At 41.7% G+C, this 19,139-nt stretch overlaps 1 protein-coding gene across 2 annotated transcripts in view; it reads right to left on the bottom strand.

The window, feature by feature from the left end:
* The window catches only part of SGK1 (serum/glucocorticoid regulated kinase 1), a 115,456-nt gene extending 100,271 nt beyond the window's left edge, over nt 1–15,185 (bottom strand). Inside the window, exon 1 of one of the 2 annotated variants that reach the window (XM_025997861.2) lies at nt 14,782–15,185. In XM_025997861.2, the coding sequence (XP_025853646.1) occupies nt 14,782–14,850 (69 nt within the window). In that variant the 5' untranslated portion in view covers nt 14,851–15,185. The remainder of the gene's footprint in view (nt 1–14,781) is intronic. The other variant, XM_072720510.1, reaches the window with a different exon arrangement.
* Nucleotides 15,186–19,139: the final 3,954 nt, after the last annotated feature.

Here is a 19,139-nt window from a genome sequence, read left to right as displayed (position 1 = left end):
CTTTTACTGCCTTGTTTCCTCGGGAATACTTACTACTATGGGAAAGCTGTTAATCTGCCTAAAAGTGCTGTGATTTCTTCATGGGAAAGTTAAGGAAGAGAAAGACAGGGAAAAGTAGATGTGGAGGAAAGAGTAAAAAAGCTTTATTAAAGAATCCAAAAAATGGTCATGGCTTGCACGAAAGGCCATGAAGATAAAAAAAAAAAAAAAAAAAAAAAAAGACGATTTAAAAAAAAATCTATTTTTGAAGTTAACTAAGTAAGAAGTGTCAACGAATTGCATTGATGTTGGAAGAAATGAGGGACGAATAATTGCCAGGTTTCTGGCTCTAACAGATTAGTGGATGGTAGTTTCATTTACTGAGATGGGGAAAATAAGGAAAGGAATCAAATTAGGTGGGAATTAGTTCAAACTTTAGATGGGATTAGTTTAAGGTGTCCATGATACATTTCAATGGGAACATCAAGTGGACAACTGGGAATAAAGATTTGACATTCAGCTAACTGATAAATTTAAGAAAGCTACAGATTGGATGTAAAGCCTGAATGAATGAACTTGTGTGTTGCTGGGGAGGGGAAAGGAAAGAATGCATGGGAAAGTGAGAAAGATGGAGAAGTGGAGTGAGAGGGAAAACAAAGAAAATGATGATAAGAGGAGAGAGGCCAGTGAGCCAAGGTTGGAGGTTGAGCCACTCCCATATTAGAAGTAGGATAGAATGGGAGGAGGCTGGAAGGAAATGAAGAAGTAGCTCAGAGGTAAGAGAAGAATCTGGACAGTGCTGAGCCACAAAAGCCACAGCTGAGTTTTCATGAAGGGAGTGGTCCCTGGGGAGGCCTGCTGAGACAGGGAAAGGTAAGGAAAGGATAGATAAGTGTCCATGGGACAAAGGAAACACAAATGAAACAACTTGATCTTAGAGTTAAAAAGAAGGATGGAATGCCCTGCAATATAAGTTTTGAGACTTTAATAGGAAATATTTTCATGAAAGTGGAGCAGCAAGAGGATTTTAAAGAGTATTTCAGAGTGTTGATAAGTTATAAGGCCATGCTTTTGAATATGCAAATGAATTCCAAGTCTTGACTTGATAGAGCATGGCAGATTAGAAAACAAGACTTGGCTTTAAATTCAGATAGAAAAAATAAATAATAAATTCAGATAGAATCTCAATAAGTGATCATATGTTGGACATAAGGGTTTGGGTATCTGTTTCTCCCTCTCCCTTCTTCTCCAAAAAAGTAGAGTAATTTGGCATCCTTTGATTTAATGAGATCCTGTACAAATGAAGTACTATTTCAGCAATGAAGCCAGACCACTGCAGTTGCTCTAGGGACAAGTATCTATAGAAGAGAAATTAATTATGGTCACTAGTTCCTAAGCCTCTGGGAACTGCTAAATGACTCAATAAAAGTGTAAACCTGCTGACCATGAAGAAGTCTTTTGAGAAATGACATTTAAACAATAAAATCCAAAAGCAAAGAGGTTCAACAGCACCATGTCTATAAGTAGCCTTATGAGTAAAATCACAACTTATACCATAACAAAAAGTGTAGAATGGTAAGCTAAAAGGACAAGCCATAATTTTAAGGTTGTCTTGATATATCTTACATTTTTGGGTCCTAAATATGTCCCAAACATGAGAGCTAAACACTTTACATGCTTTCTTTCATTTAAACCTCTCAATGGTTCTATGAGTTATGTGATGTTATTAAACCCATTTTATAGCCAATACATCTAAAGCATTTAATAGCTGGCCCAATGTTACAAAGCTTGTGAGTAATGTAGGTAAGAGTCCACCTGGGTTTGTCTGTTCCCATATTAGGAGTCCTTAGTATCTTTCTCCTATGGGGGTTTGTGTGTCTCTACTTAATGAATGTAACTGAAAATGCTTTGATTATAAAAGTTTATAGATTAATTCAGTATGGCTGGAAACAATTGGGAAAATTATGCTATATTTTAGTGAAACAATAGAAAAATCCAATAATTTCACTTTGTACTCTTCTCATTGAGAGGTGGAGTTTATTACTTCTCTTGGATGTGAGCTGGACCTGTGACTCTTTTGATGATTCAAATGCATTGAAAACAACACTAGAACCTCCAAGGCAGAGCCTTAAGAGATGGGCAGCTTGCACCATTCTCCTGAAACACATCGTCCAGAAGCCAGACGACTTCTACATCCAACCACCTTAAGGTGTGATGCTGTGAAGGAGCTCAAGCTACATAGAGAAAGAAAGAGGCCAGAAGAGGAGCAATGAGGCTCCAGATAGGAGAGTGAAGCTTTCGGGGACTAGACCCGTAAGGGTAGAGGAATGACACAGTAGAGGAATGACCCAGCCCATGACATGGAGCAGGACCATCCTAATGAGTCAACCTGAACTCCTAATTTATAGAATCGTGAGAAAAATAAATTGATTGTTTTTGATCACTAAGTTTGGGTTATTTTGTAATGTAATAATAGATAACAAATTTAGTACCATTCGACTGGATTTGGAGTATTATAATATATTTTAAGGAGACAAGCCAAAAATATTCTGATAGTTTTACTTTGAGAGCAAATGGCTTACATTTCACATCTGAGATAAAAAACCTACAGTTTAAAAATTAGCTCTGGTCCAGTGGTTAATTTCTTCTAGTCTGAGTCAAGTATTTTCAAGAAGAAAAGCTAGTAGAGAAGCACGTTACATTTTAGAACTAGATTTCTTCTGTGTTTGCTGTTTTATCACTATAGCAATGCATTAGTATAATATGCTATCTTACTTTTGAAAACATCTGAGGCAGTTTACAACAAGATACGTACAACAAGAGAGTTAAAATAAAAATACAAGTCTAAAACCAAATTTAGCAACTGAGAAGTTGTTTCTACAGATTTGTCTAAATTGTTCACTGAAATCTACCTTTATTTTTTATTTTTATTTTTTTTTTTGAAATCTACCTTTAAATTTTGCTTTGGGTTTCCTGGCAACTGAGGCAAACCTGTGGGATTATATCATGCTAAATGTGATTTCTTCCAGAAAAGAAAAATTTGGGGATGCCTAGGTGGCTCAGAGGTTCAGCATCTGCTTTCAGCTCAGGGCATGATCCTGGAGTCCCAAATCAGGCTCCCTGAACGGAGCCTGCCTCTCCTCCCTCTGCCTATGTCTCTGCCTCTGTGTGTGTGTATCTTGTGAATAAATGAATAAAATCTTAAAAAAAAAGAAAAATCTTTAACCTACTGCTAAATTATGAGAGCAATTTATTATGTGCATCTCCTCACAGGAAACAGTAAATGATAGAAGAGACAATGACTTCAAAAGCAATGCCATTTGGAATATAACGTGTCTCAGACTTGAAGTCTTAGCATCTGTCTCTGTTTAAGACAAAATAAAATTTAAAAAACAATAAAATTGAAAAAACTTCTTCTCTCCCCCTTAAATCACCATTTCATAATTTCTTATCTTTTTGTTTCCATAGATTTCCATAGGTTTTATTCATAATGCTTCAGGAGAGAAGCTCTCAGGATATCACTGTAAGCAAGAGAGTGCACAAGCCCCAGCCCTTCAAGAGATCAGAGTCTAGGAGGATATTAATTAATATTAAGGAAATTTATTAAATAGCTATACCAATATGTGATTAAATATTGGCAGATGCCATAAAAAAAGAAGTACAGGAAGCTACAAAGAGTATACAACAGGGAGATGTGATCAAAATTCCTGGGGTTAGGGTAGGATGGGAACAGTGAAGGAAAACATACTATCTTATATTCACATTTCTATCATAATGCCCGACACATGCAAGTGTTAAATTAATATTGGTTATTGATGATGAGAAACCTCCATGCACCCCTCTCCACCGAAAAGAGTTTCAACACTAAGGCTGAACCTGCTTTTTGGAAGATAATGACTTTAGGAAGGAAAGCATTGTTAGAAATGTTAATTGCTCTGATTTTTGGAAAAGAATAAAATGTATAATGCAAGAGCTAATTGTCAAGATATGGGATGGAAAAATAATTACATATTCTGGAATTCTGTCTGATTGAGATTAAGTCTGAAGAGTTACTCTCAAATGCCTGATTCATTTCATGCTAGAAGACTAATTATTAGCAATGGCTTCACCACCTCCTCACCAGCAATGTGAGAATGTGTGGGCCCTTTCATGGAAAAGTTGACTATAATATGACCAGAGCTGATAACGAAGGCCTTGTGCATAGGGCCGGGTCCTAGTTCTTATGCAACACTTAATCTTTAAGTTCAAGTGGCTGATAGAGGAACAAGTTATATTGATATTCTTTGGAGATATTCATTTACACATGGTTATTATTTACTTGTAAGTTCTTAAGTGGTAGACATTCCACCAGCCATCTAGCTCCTCAAGCTTTATTGCATAAAAACTTAACAGCAATATTTTTCCCGTTATTATTTCTCTCCCCGCTTCTACCACATTACCATCTTTAAGACAATTAAGATATTTTTGCCTTTTAAACCTCTGTCTCGCCTGATATTTTCCAGTATTAGAGATTTTCTGCAGTATTTTGTTTCCCAGAACTTAGTAATACTAATTTTGACAAAGCAAAACTTTCTACTTGAGAGCCCATTCTATTGGGGATGTTCCATTGCAGATATAAGTGAAACTATGATGGTAAGAGAAAACTTCTCTTATAAGTTGGATTATGTTCCCCCCTGCCAATTTGTATATTAAAGTCCTAACCCCAGAAACTCAGAATGTATTTGGAGATAGGATCTTTATGGAGGTAATCAAGTTAATAGAAGTTGGCTGCTAATGAGGTGTGCCTGGTGTTTTTATAAAGGTCCCTTACAAGTTGTCCATATAAGAAGGGGAAATTTGGACTGATACCTACAGAGGGTGGAGGATATGAAAATGCAGAAGGAAGGGATGCCTGAGTTGTGCAGTCTGCTAAGCATTGACTCCTGGTTTTGGCTCAGGTCATGATCTTGGGGTTCTGGGATCGAGCCCTCCACACTCAGAGGGGAGCCTGCTTGAGATTCTCTCTCCCTCTCCTTCTGCCCCTTCCCCCACTCACTCATGCTCTCTCTCTCTCTCTCTCTCTCTCTCTTTCTAACCTTTTTCTAACTCTCTCCCTCTCTTTTTCTAACATAAATAAGCCTTAAGCCTTAAGGAAAAAAAAAAAAAAAAAGATGCAGGGAGAAGATATCCATCCACAAATCCAGGAGAGATGGCTGGAAGGAAATCCTTCTCTCCTGGCCTCAGAAGGAATCAACACTGCTGACACTTTGATCTCAGACTTTTAGCCTCCAGAACTGTGAGACGATCAATTTCTGTGGTTCAAGCCCCTCAGTCTGTCATTTTGTTATGGCAGGCTTACCAAACTGGCACAGCTCTTATTTCCCAGTGAGAATCAAAGATAGTTTTTAGACACTTTCTTACTTCTCACCTGAAGATGGATTCGAGATTCTATAATTTCCCTCCATGAATGCAGTGCCATAGACCTCTTTGATATCTTTTAACTCCTTAAGCTTTATCATTCCATTAAATATATTACTGAGTAAGTCACTAATATTTCCACTCACCTGTTCTTGTTAATCAGTACAATTGAAGTAAAAGACCTGAGTATTCCTAAATCAAGCCCTTCAAGTTGTTACAAATTTTTTAGAAATTATTTACATCTAATATTATAAAAATGCCAAACTAATCATCAAAATAGAAGCCAGTTTAGAGGTTATTGCTCAAATCTAGTTTTTTGCAAAGTCTAACTAAACAAAAATGTCACTGCATTACCTGCTTTAAGAGTACATTCATTCATTAATGCATAATTCTTTCACACTTTTATTTATTGGAATGCAAATGGCACTACTTAGAAGCAGTGGAAATCATGACAAGATTTTCTTTAATTCTTACTTCCTCTCTTTATCAAAACCCTTTTTACTTAAAAAGGTAACTATATCATAATTACACATGACACCTCCTCCCCAAACCCCGTGATTAATTTCTCTTTATTGATTCATTAAACATATCTTGTTGAGTGGCTACTAAGTACCAGACAGAGCTGTGAACAAAACAGACATGATCTCTCCCCTCAGGGAGTTAATATTCCTAGTTTCAGAGAAACTCTATGAGACTAGAAAGTTCATTTTTTTAAAAAAAGATTTTATTTATTTATTCATGAGAGACACACAGAGAGAGGCAAAGACACAGGCAGGGGGAGAAGCAGGCTTCATGCCGGGAGCCCAACGTGGGACTCGATCCAGGGACTCCAGGACCAAGCCCTGGGCTGAAGGTGGTGCTTAAACCGCTAAGCCACCCGGGGCTGCCCCTAGAAAGTTCATTTTTAATGTGTTCACTTCTCGGCCACATCTCCACTGCTGTGCTACTTGGCCTTACCTCAATCTTTTTAATCACCCTAAAAGCTATATACTCATAGTTTTCTTTCTCATAATTTTTTTTTTCTGTGATATAACCCAAATTAATCCTGATCCAGAGAGATTCAGGATTCAAAGGAAATTTGGTCACTTTTCAGAAAGATCATTCTATGGAAAAGAGTATAGTTGTGACTAACAAACACTGAAAATATATATTCTTCTTTATTTTTAATTCTCAAACTATTAACTTTAATATTTTTCCTCAGTATATTTTAATGTTAGGCCTACATAGACTTGATATCAAAATTTTCTAACTATTTGGGGACCCATTTCACCTTGCTGTTTCCAAAAATCTTGATGTGTGGTGGTCTTTCATCCTGGCTGAGCTCACTGTAACAGAAATGGAAAGATTTTCTTATAGCCACTGGGTTAGAGGAACAAGAGTTCTTGGCTTTCTACAGGACACAAATCTAGGAATATTTCACTTCAGGCTTTTGCATCTTTTACCTTGGTGTGAACTTATCCTTTAGAGTTGAGAGAGAGAGAGGGAAAAAGAAGAGGAGGAAGAGGTGGAGGAGGAGGAGGAGAAGAAGAAAAAGAAGAAAGAAGTAGAAGAAAGAAGAAGAAAAGAAGAAGAAGAAGAAGAAGAAGAAGAAGAAGAAGAAGAAGAAGAGGAGGAGGAGGAGGAGGAGGAGGAGGAGGAGGTATGGGAGGGAAGGAAGAGGAGAGGAAGGGGAGAGGGGAGAGAAGAGGAGGAGAAGAACGAAATGGTCAGTCATTTCTCCAAGCAAATGGCATTTTGGGTGAATATCCTGACCTAGGAAGGGAAAATAGATCAAGGTGATCCCAATGCTATAAAAATAGCTAAGTGGATTCTTCCCAGAAAAATATCACAGCAGGCTCCGTAAAGCAATTAGAGTAATATTTTGGCATCTTGCACTACCAAGGGGAAGATTCTCCTACCGCCCTAGTCACAGCCTCGATTTTCATCTCCCTTTGTTGTAAATACTTATGAAATCATTTTAGAAGGCTGCAAAGCAATAGATGTGAGAGTAAAAAAAAAACTGTAATAGTAATCTTGTCTTCACATGCTGGAGCAGCTACACAAGGAAGCCAGAGCAGCAACTTGTCTGGTCTGATTTTCCTATTGTCTTCTTCCCACCTCATTCTCCACTTCCTCCCACATATAATCTTTTAAAATCTGCAGCCTAACTCTACAGTCTGCCAGGGAAATCTGGCCACTTGCCGGCGAGGCCGGCCCATAGACCAAGGACCGGGTTACATCACTGCAACTGCCTTTTCCTTGCTGGGCCAAGAGGATACCCTGGGAATGAGGGCCAGAGCAGATTTCCCAACAGGAGGAATGTGGACCTCCAGGGACATTGTGCATATTCCTTCAGTTAAAGCTCTTTGGGGAAACCGTGTGCCCTGTGAATTTAACTTTCTTAAACCCTATGGAAAGATTAAAGGTCCTTCTTGTCGTGTTGATGAGAAGCCAATGAGTCTACACTCAGACAAGCTAATAAGTTGGGATCTGAGGCTCTGGTTAGCCAGCAAGTGACTGGTAAGTCAGGAGTTTCCTCCTTATCTGCCAATGTCAAGAATGTTAGTATTTACTATTTAACTGTTTGGACTTACTGCTGAAACTTAAAACTGGTGCACTTAAAAAAAAAAAAAAAAAAAAAGACACTTTAAAAATCTGCCTCCACAGTATTTCTTCTAGTGAACTATCTTTAGCTTGACCTAAATTACTAATTAAATTTTTCTATAGATCCAATTCTCATACAGTTCTTCGCTTTATGTTTTTATAATCCAACATCTTCAGATGGGGACATGTGTTTCAATGGCTCCCCACCCCCATTTTGGTTTTGCTCTATCTGGTGAAGCATTTACAGATCATCAAATATGGGCAAGCTCAGAATATTTCTTACTCCAGTGTTATATATGGCACTAGCACGTTAGCACTAATTCTTCAAAAAACAAAACTTTCAAGGAACTCTGCTACACTTTCCACTCAAAATATTTCCCAAGCGCTGTTGCAGAGTGAGAGCCTAACTAGCACAGGGCTTTCTCGAGAATCGCTAGGGTGCCAAAACATGGACTACATGAGGATGGCACCTCTCCTGCATTCTGCAGTATTGGAGACCAATTCCCTGGCATAGCTATACCCAGCCAGCCAAACCTGTGCCTGCTCCAGGTCAAACCCCGAAGGACTTAGTGGTCAAAGTGGAAAAAAGCATCTTGGGTTCAAATTCACCTTCACCTTCCGTGGCTCCTAAACCACATTGGAAAATGAGAAACAATAATAATTGGAAGGATTTTTTAAAAATTCTGGGTGGGAAAAAAAAATAACACAAGTACTATATAATATTGAAGTCATAATTGTATTAGAGATTAGTCAGTCTTACTACATCTGTCTCGATTGACCCAACAGGAAAAGCATTACAGAAAAGAGGTTGTGGAGTAGACATTGCAGCAGCAAACAAGAAGAGATCAAGGTTCCCTAAGGACCTGTCAACTATTAAGCTAGTACCAACTTGTTCTTGAACCAGATTTAAGTTATTTTTCAAAGTCTTCATTTATTTATAATCTATATCCAAACAGAGAGGAAATTAGAATACATTAGACTTCTAAGTCATGAATCTGTTTCAAGGAAGAAGAATGCGGAGGAAGAGGACAAGATGATGACTTTGGTACAGGTTAACAGAAGGATTCATTCATTCATTTTGTATATACTTTCATTTAACAAATTTGCTTTGACAAGTTAGAAACATAGTGAACAAGGTAATGGGTTCTCTGTCCTTAAGGACCTTCCTGCCCTGTGGGGCTGCAGGTGAATAAACAGTCCTGATGTTATAGTGTAGGGTGAGTAGGACCATGTACTATGCTGTTGGAGCTCACACAAGAGGGACTCACCAAATCAGATTTTAGCAATCTCTGAAGAAAGCACAGTAGAAGCCAGTAGAGTCTCCATCATGGTTCCAGGAAGTATGATCAAATATATCTTGGAGACCAGATTTGTTGGAAAACATTCCTCCTACCCTCAGGAGTCACTTGGAAAATGTTAACTCTCCATAGCTATGGCCAAAAACTCCCCACAAAATCCTCTCTAGATCATCCTCACAGTAGTTTCCAATGGGGAGAGTCAACCCTGAAACAGCGTTAGCAATCATGGCAGTGTGTGCCAGAGATGTAGGTGTAAAGATTGGTGGGACTGCAGCTGACCTCCTGAGTTTGAATTCTGCTACCCCTCTTAATAGCACCATGACCTTGAACCAGTTACTCAACCTCTCTGAAGCTCAGTGTCCTTGGCTGTAAGACGGGCATTGGCTGTAAAATGGGCATAATCAAGTGATTCTGAGGATTACACTAATAAAGTGCTTTGAACAGTGCCTGATCCTTAGTAAAAGCTCAGTAAATGTTAGCCCTCTGGGAAGACATGAAGCATTTCACATAGGAAGAGGATATTTGCTATCATTCCAATTCAACTCTTTAGGCAGACATAATAGAACAGTAAAGAGAAATACACGTAAAGGAATGCTGTTAATGGAACTGTGGTGGAGAATAACCACTTCAGAGGAGCTAAATTTCACCCCTCAGCTCTGCCAGGGTAAACATCATAACCAGGCTGAAAACCTTTGCTTTGTTCCCTGACATTTTTACAGGGAGGAGGAGGCTAGGGCAGTCATACCTCTTCACTTCTCCTCTGACCACTCTGGATTGGTTAACACCAACAGACAGGGTGGGCAATGGTTAAGGCTATGGGCTCTGGAGCCAAGTGCTTTGATCCAAACTCTGATTCTGCCACTAACTGGCAGTGTGCCTTAGGACTACTTCCTCCATCCCCATGCCCCTTAGTTTCTTCATCTGTGAAATCGGGGTAACAATAGCAACTACCCTGGGATTTTTGTGAGAATTTACATATGTAATGTACTTAAGCCTCTTAGAACAGTGCCCAGCAAAGCTAGTGTTGTATAAGTGGTGGTGATTCTAAAATCTCTTATGATTAAAGAACAATACAACATATGGAATTGTTCAAATGCACAAAATCATGAAATACTGCATCAAAACAATAGTATCTTGTCAAAGTTGGTCACTAGGCAGTTAATTCTATGAAAACAAGAGCTAGATTTTGTTCCTACTTTATTTGTTTAGAAAACAAATGGACATGGGGATCCCTGGGTGGCTCAGCAGTTTGGCGCCTGCCTTTGGCCCAGGGCGCGATCCTGGAGTCCCGGGATCGAGTCCTGCGTCGGGCTCCTAGCATGGAGCCTGCTTCTCCCTCTGCCTGTGTCTCTGCCTCTCTCTCTCTCTATGTCTATCATGAATAAATAAATCAATCAATCAATCAATCAATCAATCAATCAATCTTTAAAAAAAAAGAAAACAAATGGAAAAGGCATGAAGCACTGAACCAGTTAGAGGTCATGATGAGGAGGAAAGTACACTAGATCTAAAAGTGAAAACCCTGCAAGTGAGCAGTGCTTAGCCCCATTCTAATCTGAGCAGGTGTCTTCACCTTCCTGATACTGTCTCCTCATCATTAAAACAGGGAGGTCAATGTGAGCCTTTCTCCAAAATTTTATATGGCTAGATATTCTTTGAAATTTTACAGAAGACAATATAATTATGGCTATAGAAGTCTTTTATACATACCTAATAATGTATTTCCAGAAAAGATTATCAAGTTGAAGACAATGCCATTTGTTTGTGTTTTCTGAGTCATAATGTAAGAATCTAAATTATGAACGGGTCTTTGAATCCATGAAAATGGATTATCGTTGGCACAACTGATAACTTTTAAAGCTCTTGGATTGTGCAAATAGAACTGATAAGGACATTTCCCCATTCATTTTAAGTGAATTTTTACAGACTCTGAGAATACAACATAATCCAGAGGCATCTAATGCGAACTTATCATTAACATGGAGACATTGAAAGTAGAACTCTTATGGAGTTTAGCTTAGCAAGTCTCAACTAAATGAAATTAAGCTGATTTAGTTGAGCTTTTAAGACATGAGAGTGGAAAGCATAAGTCCGAAGGATTTGGGGGAATAGCTCCAAGACTGCTTGTCTTCAGACTGTGCGCTGAAAAGGAACTTCCAGAAGCTTGTCTGCTGAGGATCGGCTGCCTCTATTGGTTTGATACCTTACACAGAGATATAAAATTTCACTTGGGAAAAAAAAAAAGATTTTATGGTGGAAAATTTAAAAAAAGGTAGGGAGGATGATTTGCAATCAGAAGTCTGGACTAAGAACACAGGTTTTTGGGTTAAACAAAGTTTAAATTTTAGCTCTGCTACTTTTTTAGCTACGTGACCTTGGGTTGGTTGTTTAATCTCCCTGAGCCACACTCTGCACATTTAATAATTTCTCTTACTTCATAGGGTTTCTGTGAGGATTCAATGAGATTGTATATGTAAAGTACTTGGCCCTCAACTTCCAGAATGTAGGAAGCAGTGGCAGCTACACTTACTCTTCTAAATGAATGATGGGGTAAGTCATTGGTATTTCCCTCTGGTGAGTTTCTTGGTGCTCCCTTTGGAATGTTTCACAGGTGGCAGGAGCACCCCCTCAAGCCTTCTGCAATCATAGTTTGGGTCCAAGCCTCAGTCTTTCTTGTGAGCCCTAAAATACCTGTGGGTAATTTTTTTTTTTCCAAGATCTATTCATGGTTTTATGTGGGCACTGAACAAAGCCTCACTTTGTAAGACTGTCCATCTAGGTTAAAAATAAATATGCAGCAATGTGTGGAACTTCAACAATAGAAGAAAGGGAAAATAGATTATTCTTAGCTAAAAACGAAGACATTCTAGGATATGAATGTGTATGTAGATGCATAGAAAAAAGCTAGAAGTTATGAACACCGACATGGTAGCAGCAGTTATGTCTGGGGGAGATTGGGGAGGAGGTGGGACTTACTTTGGCATTGTCCTGATGTTTTACACATTTATTTAATATTGATGGTATAATGAAACACCAAAAAACCTCCCTAAAACCGAACAAACAAAAGAGCAAAGCCTAAAGCAAAAGTCCTGGTACAAAATGAAATGAGCTTTTAAAACAGAATTTGTATACTAGTAGACAAGAATCAAGGAATTTATCTTTGGGGCTATCCATGACTTCTTACAAAGTCACATTCTGCTGATTCTGCCGTCCTTGAGGAGCAAGGAGACCAGACCAGTAGGGGGATTTCTGATTCTATCTCCAGCAACTGATAAACCCAGGCTCTAAAAGGTAGATGAAGCTGCTGGCCAGAAAATCTTGGTATAGACCTCCTACTCCCTGCCAAATACTCAGATAAAACCTCAGCTTTTTTCTTTGCAAAACTGAAGGTCAACAGAGGTGCCAGCTGAAGACGATGGGTAAATTATGCTTTTAAGCAAAAAGAAACCAGATGGTAAGTCATGTATCTATTAGTGCATTTTGATAGCAAAGAAAATAAGTAACACTTAAAAAAAAAATTCTACCTGACAGCTAATTGGTTGATTAAAAATAAATAAATAAATAACCTAACTGATGAGTTTTATTTATTTATTTTTTTAAAGATTTTATTTATTTATGAGAGAGAGAGAGATAGGCAGAGACACAAGCAGAGGGAGAAGCAGGCTCCATGCAGGGAGCCCGACGTGGGACTCATCCCGGGTCTCCAGGATCAGGCCCTGGGTGGAAGGCGGCGTCAAACCGCTGAGCCACCCAGGCTGCCCTGACGAGTTTTAAAATACCATCCTCATCCCACTCCCACCAATACCACTAAATAAATTAATTAATTAATTAAAACAGAGTTAAGGGTTTAAGCACTGAATTATGGGCTATGACATTTTAAGAAATTATTATTAGCAGCAAAACATTTGTTTGCTGTTGGAGATTAGTTTTCAGAGTGGGGCCCATTCCTTGGAAGAAGCATTTTGACTACAGGGAAAACCAAGAAATACTGCATAGCTCTCGGAAGTTGCACGGACTTGATTGCTTCAGCCTGCAATCTTCAGTAGTGAGGGATCTCCAGGAGCAGCAGGAAGGACAGGGTGGTCTTGCTTTGGTTTTAATGCATATGTTTTGGCCCATGGAGTTGGGGGAAGGCTGTGCCTTATCAATGAGACAGTCAAGGGGAGCCAGTGCTGGACCTGGAGCTGGGCCTGACTTACTGCTGCCAGCCCGGCTTTCCCAGCTTGCCCATTTGGTGCAGGAAGGTAGCCTGGCCCAGTATGGAATTCACTGTTCTGCTGATGGGTTAAACGGAGGACCCTGTGTCAGGCACAGCACAGAGAGGATCTGAATGAAGGATGGGAAGAATGAATGGAGAGAGCCATTTTGATGGAATTGCCCTAGAGGATTAAATAGGACAGGGCATTTGGGGGTGGAAGGAAGGTTCTGTTGCTCACGAAACTCTCCACAAGAGTGTCAGTCATCGGTCCCTTGACAATCATTCATTTCTTACCTCCCACTTGTGTATAAATCTGTCGGTTTATACAGACCAGAGCGTGACCATTACAATGTATCGGGTTTATCATGAAACACACAAAAAAGACCCCCCCCCCTTTTTTTTTTTTTTTTGCTCATTTGTAAGCAAAGTGATGTTAACACTACGAATGGAAGGAGGGGGAATCGGAGGGATGAACGCACACAGCAGCATAACCGCATCCTGTCACCTGGATTCGGACCATCCACTGTTCTCGCTAAAGGAAAGGCGGTCGCGGCGAGCAGCAGCGAGGCAACTCGAAATAGAGGATTTAAAACGCTGGATTCCATCATTTCTGCAAAAGGTCACTGTCGTCCTTTGCTATTTCTACCATCGACAGAGACCCTGCAAGTGAGCGGCTGAACGTTTTTGGAAAGCTGGACGCTGCCGCTTCCAGGGAAGACGGCAAAATACTGGTGGAAACGGGGTCCGTGAAAGGTGCGGGGAAAGTCGCAGCCTCCCACGGGAGGGCGGGGAGCCACGAAGCCGCCCGACGCGAGCCCGGCCGCAGCGGCACCGGGGCCGGTTCTCCGGGAAGCCGCCCGTCCCGCGCTTTGAGACTTGCCCCTCCGCGCTCGCCGCGTCCGCAGGTGTGCCCCGGGGCAGGTGCCTCTCCCGGCTGGGCCCGCACCCGCAGGTGTGCCTCGGGGCAGGTGCCTCTCCCGGCTGGGCCCGCACCCGCAGGTGTGCCCCGGGGCAGGTGCCTCTCCCGGCTGGGCCCGCACCCGCAGGTGTGCCTCGGGGCAGGTGCCTCTCCCGGCTGGGCCCGCAGCCGCAGGTGTGCCCCGGGGCAGGTGCCTCTCCCGGCTGGGCCCGCACCCGCAGGTGTGCCCCGGGGCAGGCGCCCGCAGCCGCAGGTGTGCCCCGGGGCAGGTGCCTCTCCCGGCTGGGCCCCGCACCCGCGGCCCGCCCTTCCCCCCGGCGCCGCACGGAACCCGCGGGCTCGCCCGGGCCAGCGGCCGCAGCGGTCGGAGAAGAGCAGAAAACAAAAGAGGCGAAACCCGACCTTACCCGCTTCTTGAAGAATTGGAAGGCTGAGCATTTCTTGCCCGGGAACCCATTCATGTCTTTGTTTACCATTTTCCACGGCAGGGCGCTCGCCGTGGCAGAGCCAGGGTGGGTGCCGCGGGCCCCGGCCGCCCGGGACCCTCGGCGAGGGCGCAGCGGGGCGCGGGCCCGGGTCTTCGCTCGCAGGCGCCGCCGCGCCCTACTGCGGCAACCTCTGCCCGCTCTCGGCGGCCGCGGCCGGCGGCTCGGCTCTTCCCATCGCGGCGGCGACCCGCGGGCGGCGGCGGCCGGCGGCCCCGGGGGATGCTCTGCGGCTGGCGGGCCCGGAGAGGGGCTCCCCGTGCGCGTCCCCGCTACCTGGCGGCCCGGAGCAGGGCTGCTGCGGCCGCGCCGGTTTTAGGGGGAGCGCAGCGAAGCAGCCGGGAGAGGAGTGAGGAGGAGCAGGAGCCTCAGGGAGGGAGGAGGGAGGGAGGGAGGGAGGGAGCGGGGGAGGGGGAGGGGGAGCCGGAGAGGCGGGTGGGGGGGCGCGCTGCGGAGCCGCCGCGGATCCCGAATGCCTGAGCCGCCCGGGGGGGGGGGTGGGGAGGCCTGGGCTGGGACGCACCGAGAGCCGTCGACACCCCTCGGGAGGGCTACTAACAGTGTATTTCTTTACTTTTGTTGTTGGGACCGTTTGGGTCAGGGTGGCCCACGGAACGCAGACCGTTTTCGTTGCATGCTCACTGGCGCTCTTCGGATACGTGTCCCTGAGCGCAGCGAGTCTCTCAATGGGAATGTGATCACAGTCGATCCCGATCTGTCCGAATGTGGAGGAAAATGAAATACGGTGCAAGCGTAGGTAGGACAATGGGGGATCTCACACCAGCTATACGTGTAGAACCCCCTCCAGTGTCCTCTCCCCACTCGTCATCATCTAGTGGGCAATAGTGAGAGTGACTGTCTTTTTCACTAAAGAAGGCCGTTTAAAAAGAACACAATGGACATATACAAAGTGTCTTATGGTTAAAACACAAACAAACAAAAACACAAAGAGCATCACCAAAAAGTATTACTGAATCCATGTGATGGAGAGGAAGTCCTGATGAATAAGAAAGCCGTTTCCTATCAAGTGGAAAGCTACCCCTCTCATTCTTTGCACACTACCCATGTCATTCTTTGCACATTAAATTCATTTTTAAGACACCACTTAATTTGTGTGTGGCCTGTTTTTCCATGTTTAGTCTTTAATGTTGATATTTTATGGAGACTTTAAAAAATGAGAGTTGATGGGCAAATGGAGACAGCAAAGAAAATAAGCTTGGCATCTAATCTGGCACTGCCAGCCTATCAATGTATGGCTTTTTGCCAGTCACCTGACCTCATGGTGTCTCTCAGACAGTGCCTCATCCATGAAATGGAGGCAACTGCTCATTCCTTACTTGTTTATTTACTCATTCACTTGTTTGCTGTGTCATTCCATTTATCCATCAAATCAAATCCAAATGTACCAAGTGTCCCCAGGATGCAGAGCCTTTTCATAGTCACAAAGGAGTGTAATTGATAAGTAAGGGGAAGGCACATGCCGACTTGATAAAAAAAAAAAAAAAAAAAAAAAAAAAAAAGCCAACTCATTAAAAACAATATACCTAGAAGAGAAACATACAGGTCAAATGGGAAGAGATGTGTTCATTTCATTGAATTGGAGTATAAACCTCTAGAGCTGGACCAAGTTTCTTTGGGAAATGACAGTCACTCTTATTTGCTAAATGCTTTGAGATTTCTAAACACAACTAAATGATGGCATTATGAGTGATGGAAAAAAAATCGACCATTCATTTTGGAGATGTACATTAAATTGTCCAAGATGCAAGGATACACTATTTAATCCATGACAGTATTCGGTTTTGTGGTTCTTCTGAAGAGTTCATTTAAAACTCTGGTAGCTCGGAGAGAATCTTTGAGGATTGTAGAAATGTTCCCACCATGATCATGATGGTGGTTTTATGACTATGCGTTTGTCAAAAGTCATCAAACTTTTATATGAAAAGAGGAAGAACATTTTGCTGTATGTGAGTTATAGTGCTGTAAACTTGATTTTTAAAAATCATGACCATTCAAATTCTTTCCTGTTCTTCAACTTTCTTCTCTCCGGAAGGCATTTGAACAGATATTTATTGAGTTTGAGGGATATGTAGAAGTTGCTCCCTGAGCATCCTGTAGGCAAGGGATGCTAGGGGCCTTGCCTTGGTTCTACACTGACCTAGCAGGCATACTGGTTTTAAGTATACTGTATGTTTATTTGGGGTAAAGAGGGTTGGCTAATAGAAATTATAGGGGAAGAGGTAGAGGTAAAAAAATCCTCTCCCTCTGTCCCAGTATATGTCATCCCTTGGAGATGTTGTCACTGTCTCTGAGTCTATGGTGATCCTAGGGAAGATTCTGTGAATACAAGTATCAATAGATTCTGTCTCTAAGGAAGTTACAGCCTAGTGGAGAAATATACACTGTGGCAAGACTGATATCTGCCCTGGCATTATCCCCACTGCAGTTGGAGGGCTGGCAAGGTGGTTTAGAGTAGGCAGAGGAGGCCTGGGAAGTGTTTTTGCAAGGGATAATGTTAGTGCAAAGCATTAAAGAAAGAGTAGAAGTTGGCCAGATGAAGGAGAAGTATAGGGCAGGGATTCTGGCCAGGTCAGGGTATTACTTTGGACTCTATTTTGGTCACTGCAATAATAGCGAAATGTGCTAGATCTGGTAAGCCAACACTGTGTTGGCTACTCAGAGAAAACAAGGCATCTCTCATATCACTCTTACCTCTATTTTTATAAAACTACCTGCAGGTAGGCCCAGAGTGACTACCAGGTACTCACTGTCTCCTTTGCCAGGGTTCTTGGTACTTATGAAGGAGCATAGACTGCTGCTTATGGCAAAAAGGAAAGTAGGGTTTCTTCAACCATCCTGCTTGTACATTAAACTTGCTTTATTAGTTGAATTAATTTCTTTACTTACCTGCTTTTCTCATTAAACATGTTTATTCTGGGATCCCTGGGTGGCTCAGTGGTTTGGCGCCTGCCTTCAGCCCAGGGCGTGATTCTGGAGTCTGGGGATGGAGTCCCACGTCAGGCTCCCTGTATGGAGCCTGCTTCTCCTTCTACCACTGTCTCTGCCTCTCTGTGTCTCTCATGAATAAATAAAATCTTTAAAAAAATGCTTATTCATTTTTGTGGCCCCTGCCTACTGTGGAGTGCCTGGACCATGCTTGGCATTCAATAAACGGTTTTCTAAGAAATCAAATAAAAAACTATGAAAAGCTAACATCAATGACTCTGGCATAGACCATTTGTGTGAATCATTAAATACCTTTGAGATTCTGAAACAATTCAGTGAATCCCATCATAACCAATGTACTGAGCTCTAGTAAGACCAAAGGATCCGCAGTTGTCACCATTTCTTCTTTAAGCCTCAGTGGCATTGCAACCCTGGGATGACACATCTCTTTTTTTTTTTTTTTTTTTTGACAAATCTTTTTATGGAAAACTCTAATGTTGAAAAGAATCCCTGGAAACTCTATTTGTTTCTGTGTAAAATATTCACTGTTTTTCTCTCAACAGTATCATTTGACCTATAACACAAAAAATAAAGTAGCTGGGTAGAACTGATGACTCATCTATACAGGAGGTGGAGAGAATACTTAGTTGATATGGAAGCTATGGTGACCTCCATGTGACCTTGAACAAGTCCCTTCAGGTCAGTGAGCCTCAGTATTCTCATCTGTAAAATGCTACACTCAAACTCATCCCATTTACCTCGTAGAGAAATTGTCAGTGCCAAATTATATGTGAAAAGGCATTGCAAAACAATAAACTTTACATTTTTTATTTGATTAAAACAAGAAACAAATACTACTGTAATACTTTTTTGGAAAGCTTATCTTTCCATAGATTAAAGTGTTTTTGTGTGATTCATTTAGTTGTCAAATGGAATATGGTTTTTGTTTTCTGCAGCAACCTGAAAAACACAAAAGATAATAAACAATAAAATATCTGTCTAGTGACAAATGTCTCTAAGGAGAAAGGAACATAAATAGACCATATCATGAGAAATGTTTTACATTCCTCTGTGGCCTGGATGACTTGATCATACGCTTAAAACTCCAGCCTAAAAGGTAGTGATGTATGTAATTAGGAATTAGGAAAGGCCATTGGGCCACTGGGGATTCTGGTTTCTGGTATTGTTTTTAAAAATATGAAAAGCTTTTAAAAAAATTAGAATACTTTGGTTTAATCAAACTAGATTTCATTTAATTCATGCATTAGATCAAAGGAAAAGTTAAAGAGAAAAACCAGACCTGAAATATCAGTTCGTTGCATTTTTTCTTTGTG

Source organism: Vulpes vulpes, chromosome 1 (genome assembly GCF_048418805.1).
Source record: "Vulpes vulpes isolate BD-2025 chromosome 1, VulVul3, whole genome shotgun sequence".
NCBI classification, from domain to species: domain Eukaryota; kingdom Metazoa; phylum Chordata; class Mammalia; order Carnivora; family Canidae; genus Vulpes; species Vulpes vulpes.
Note: the sequence above shows the minus strand (reverse complement) of the source record. Positions and strands in the feature narration are given on the sequence as shown.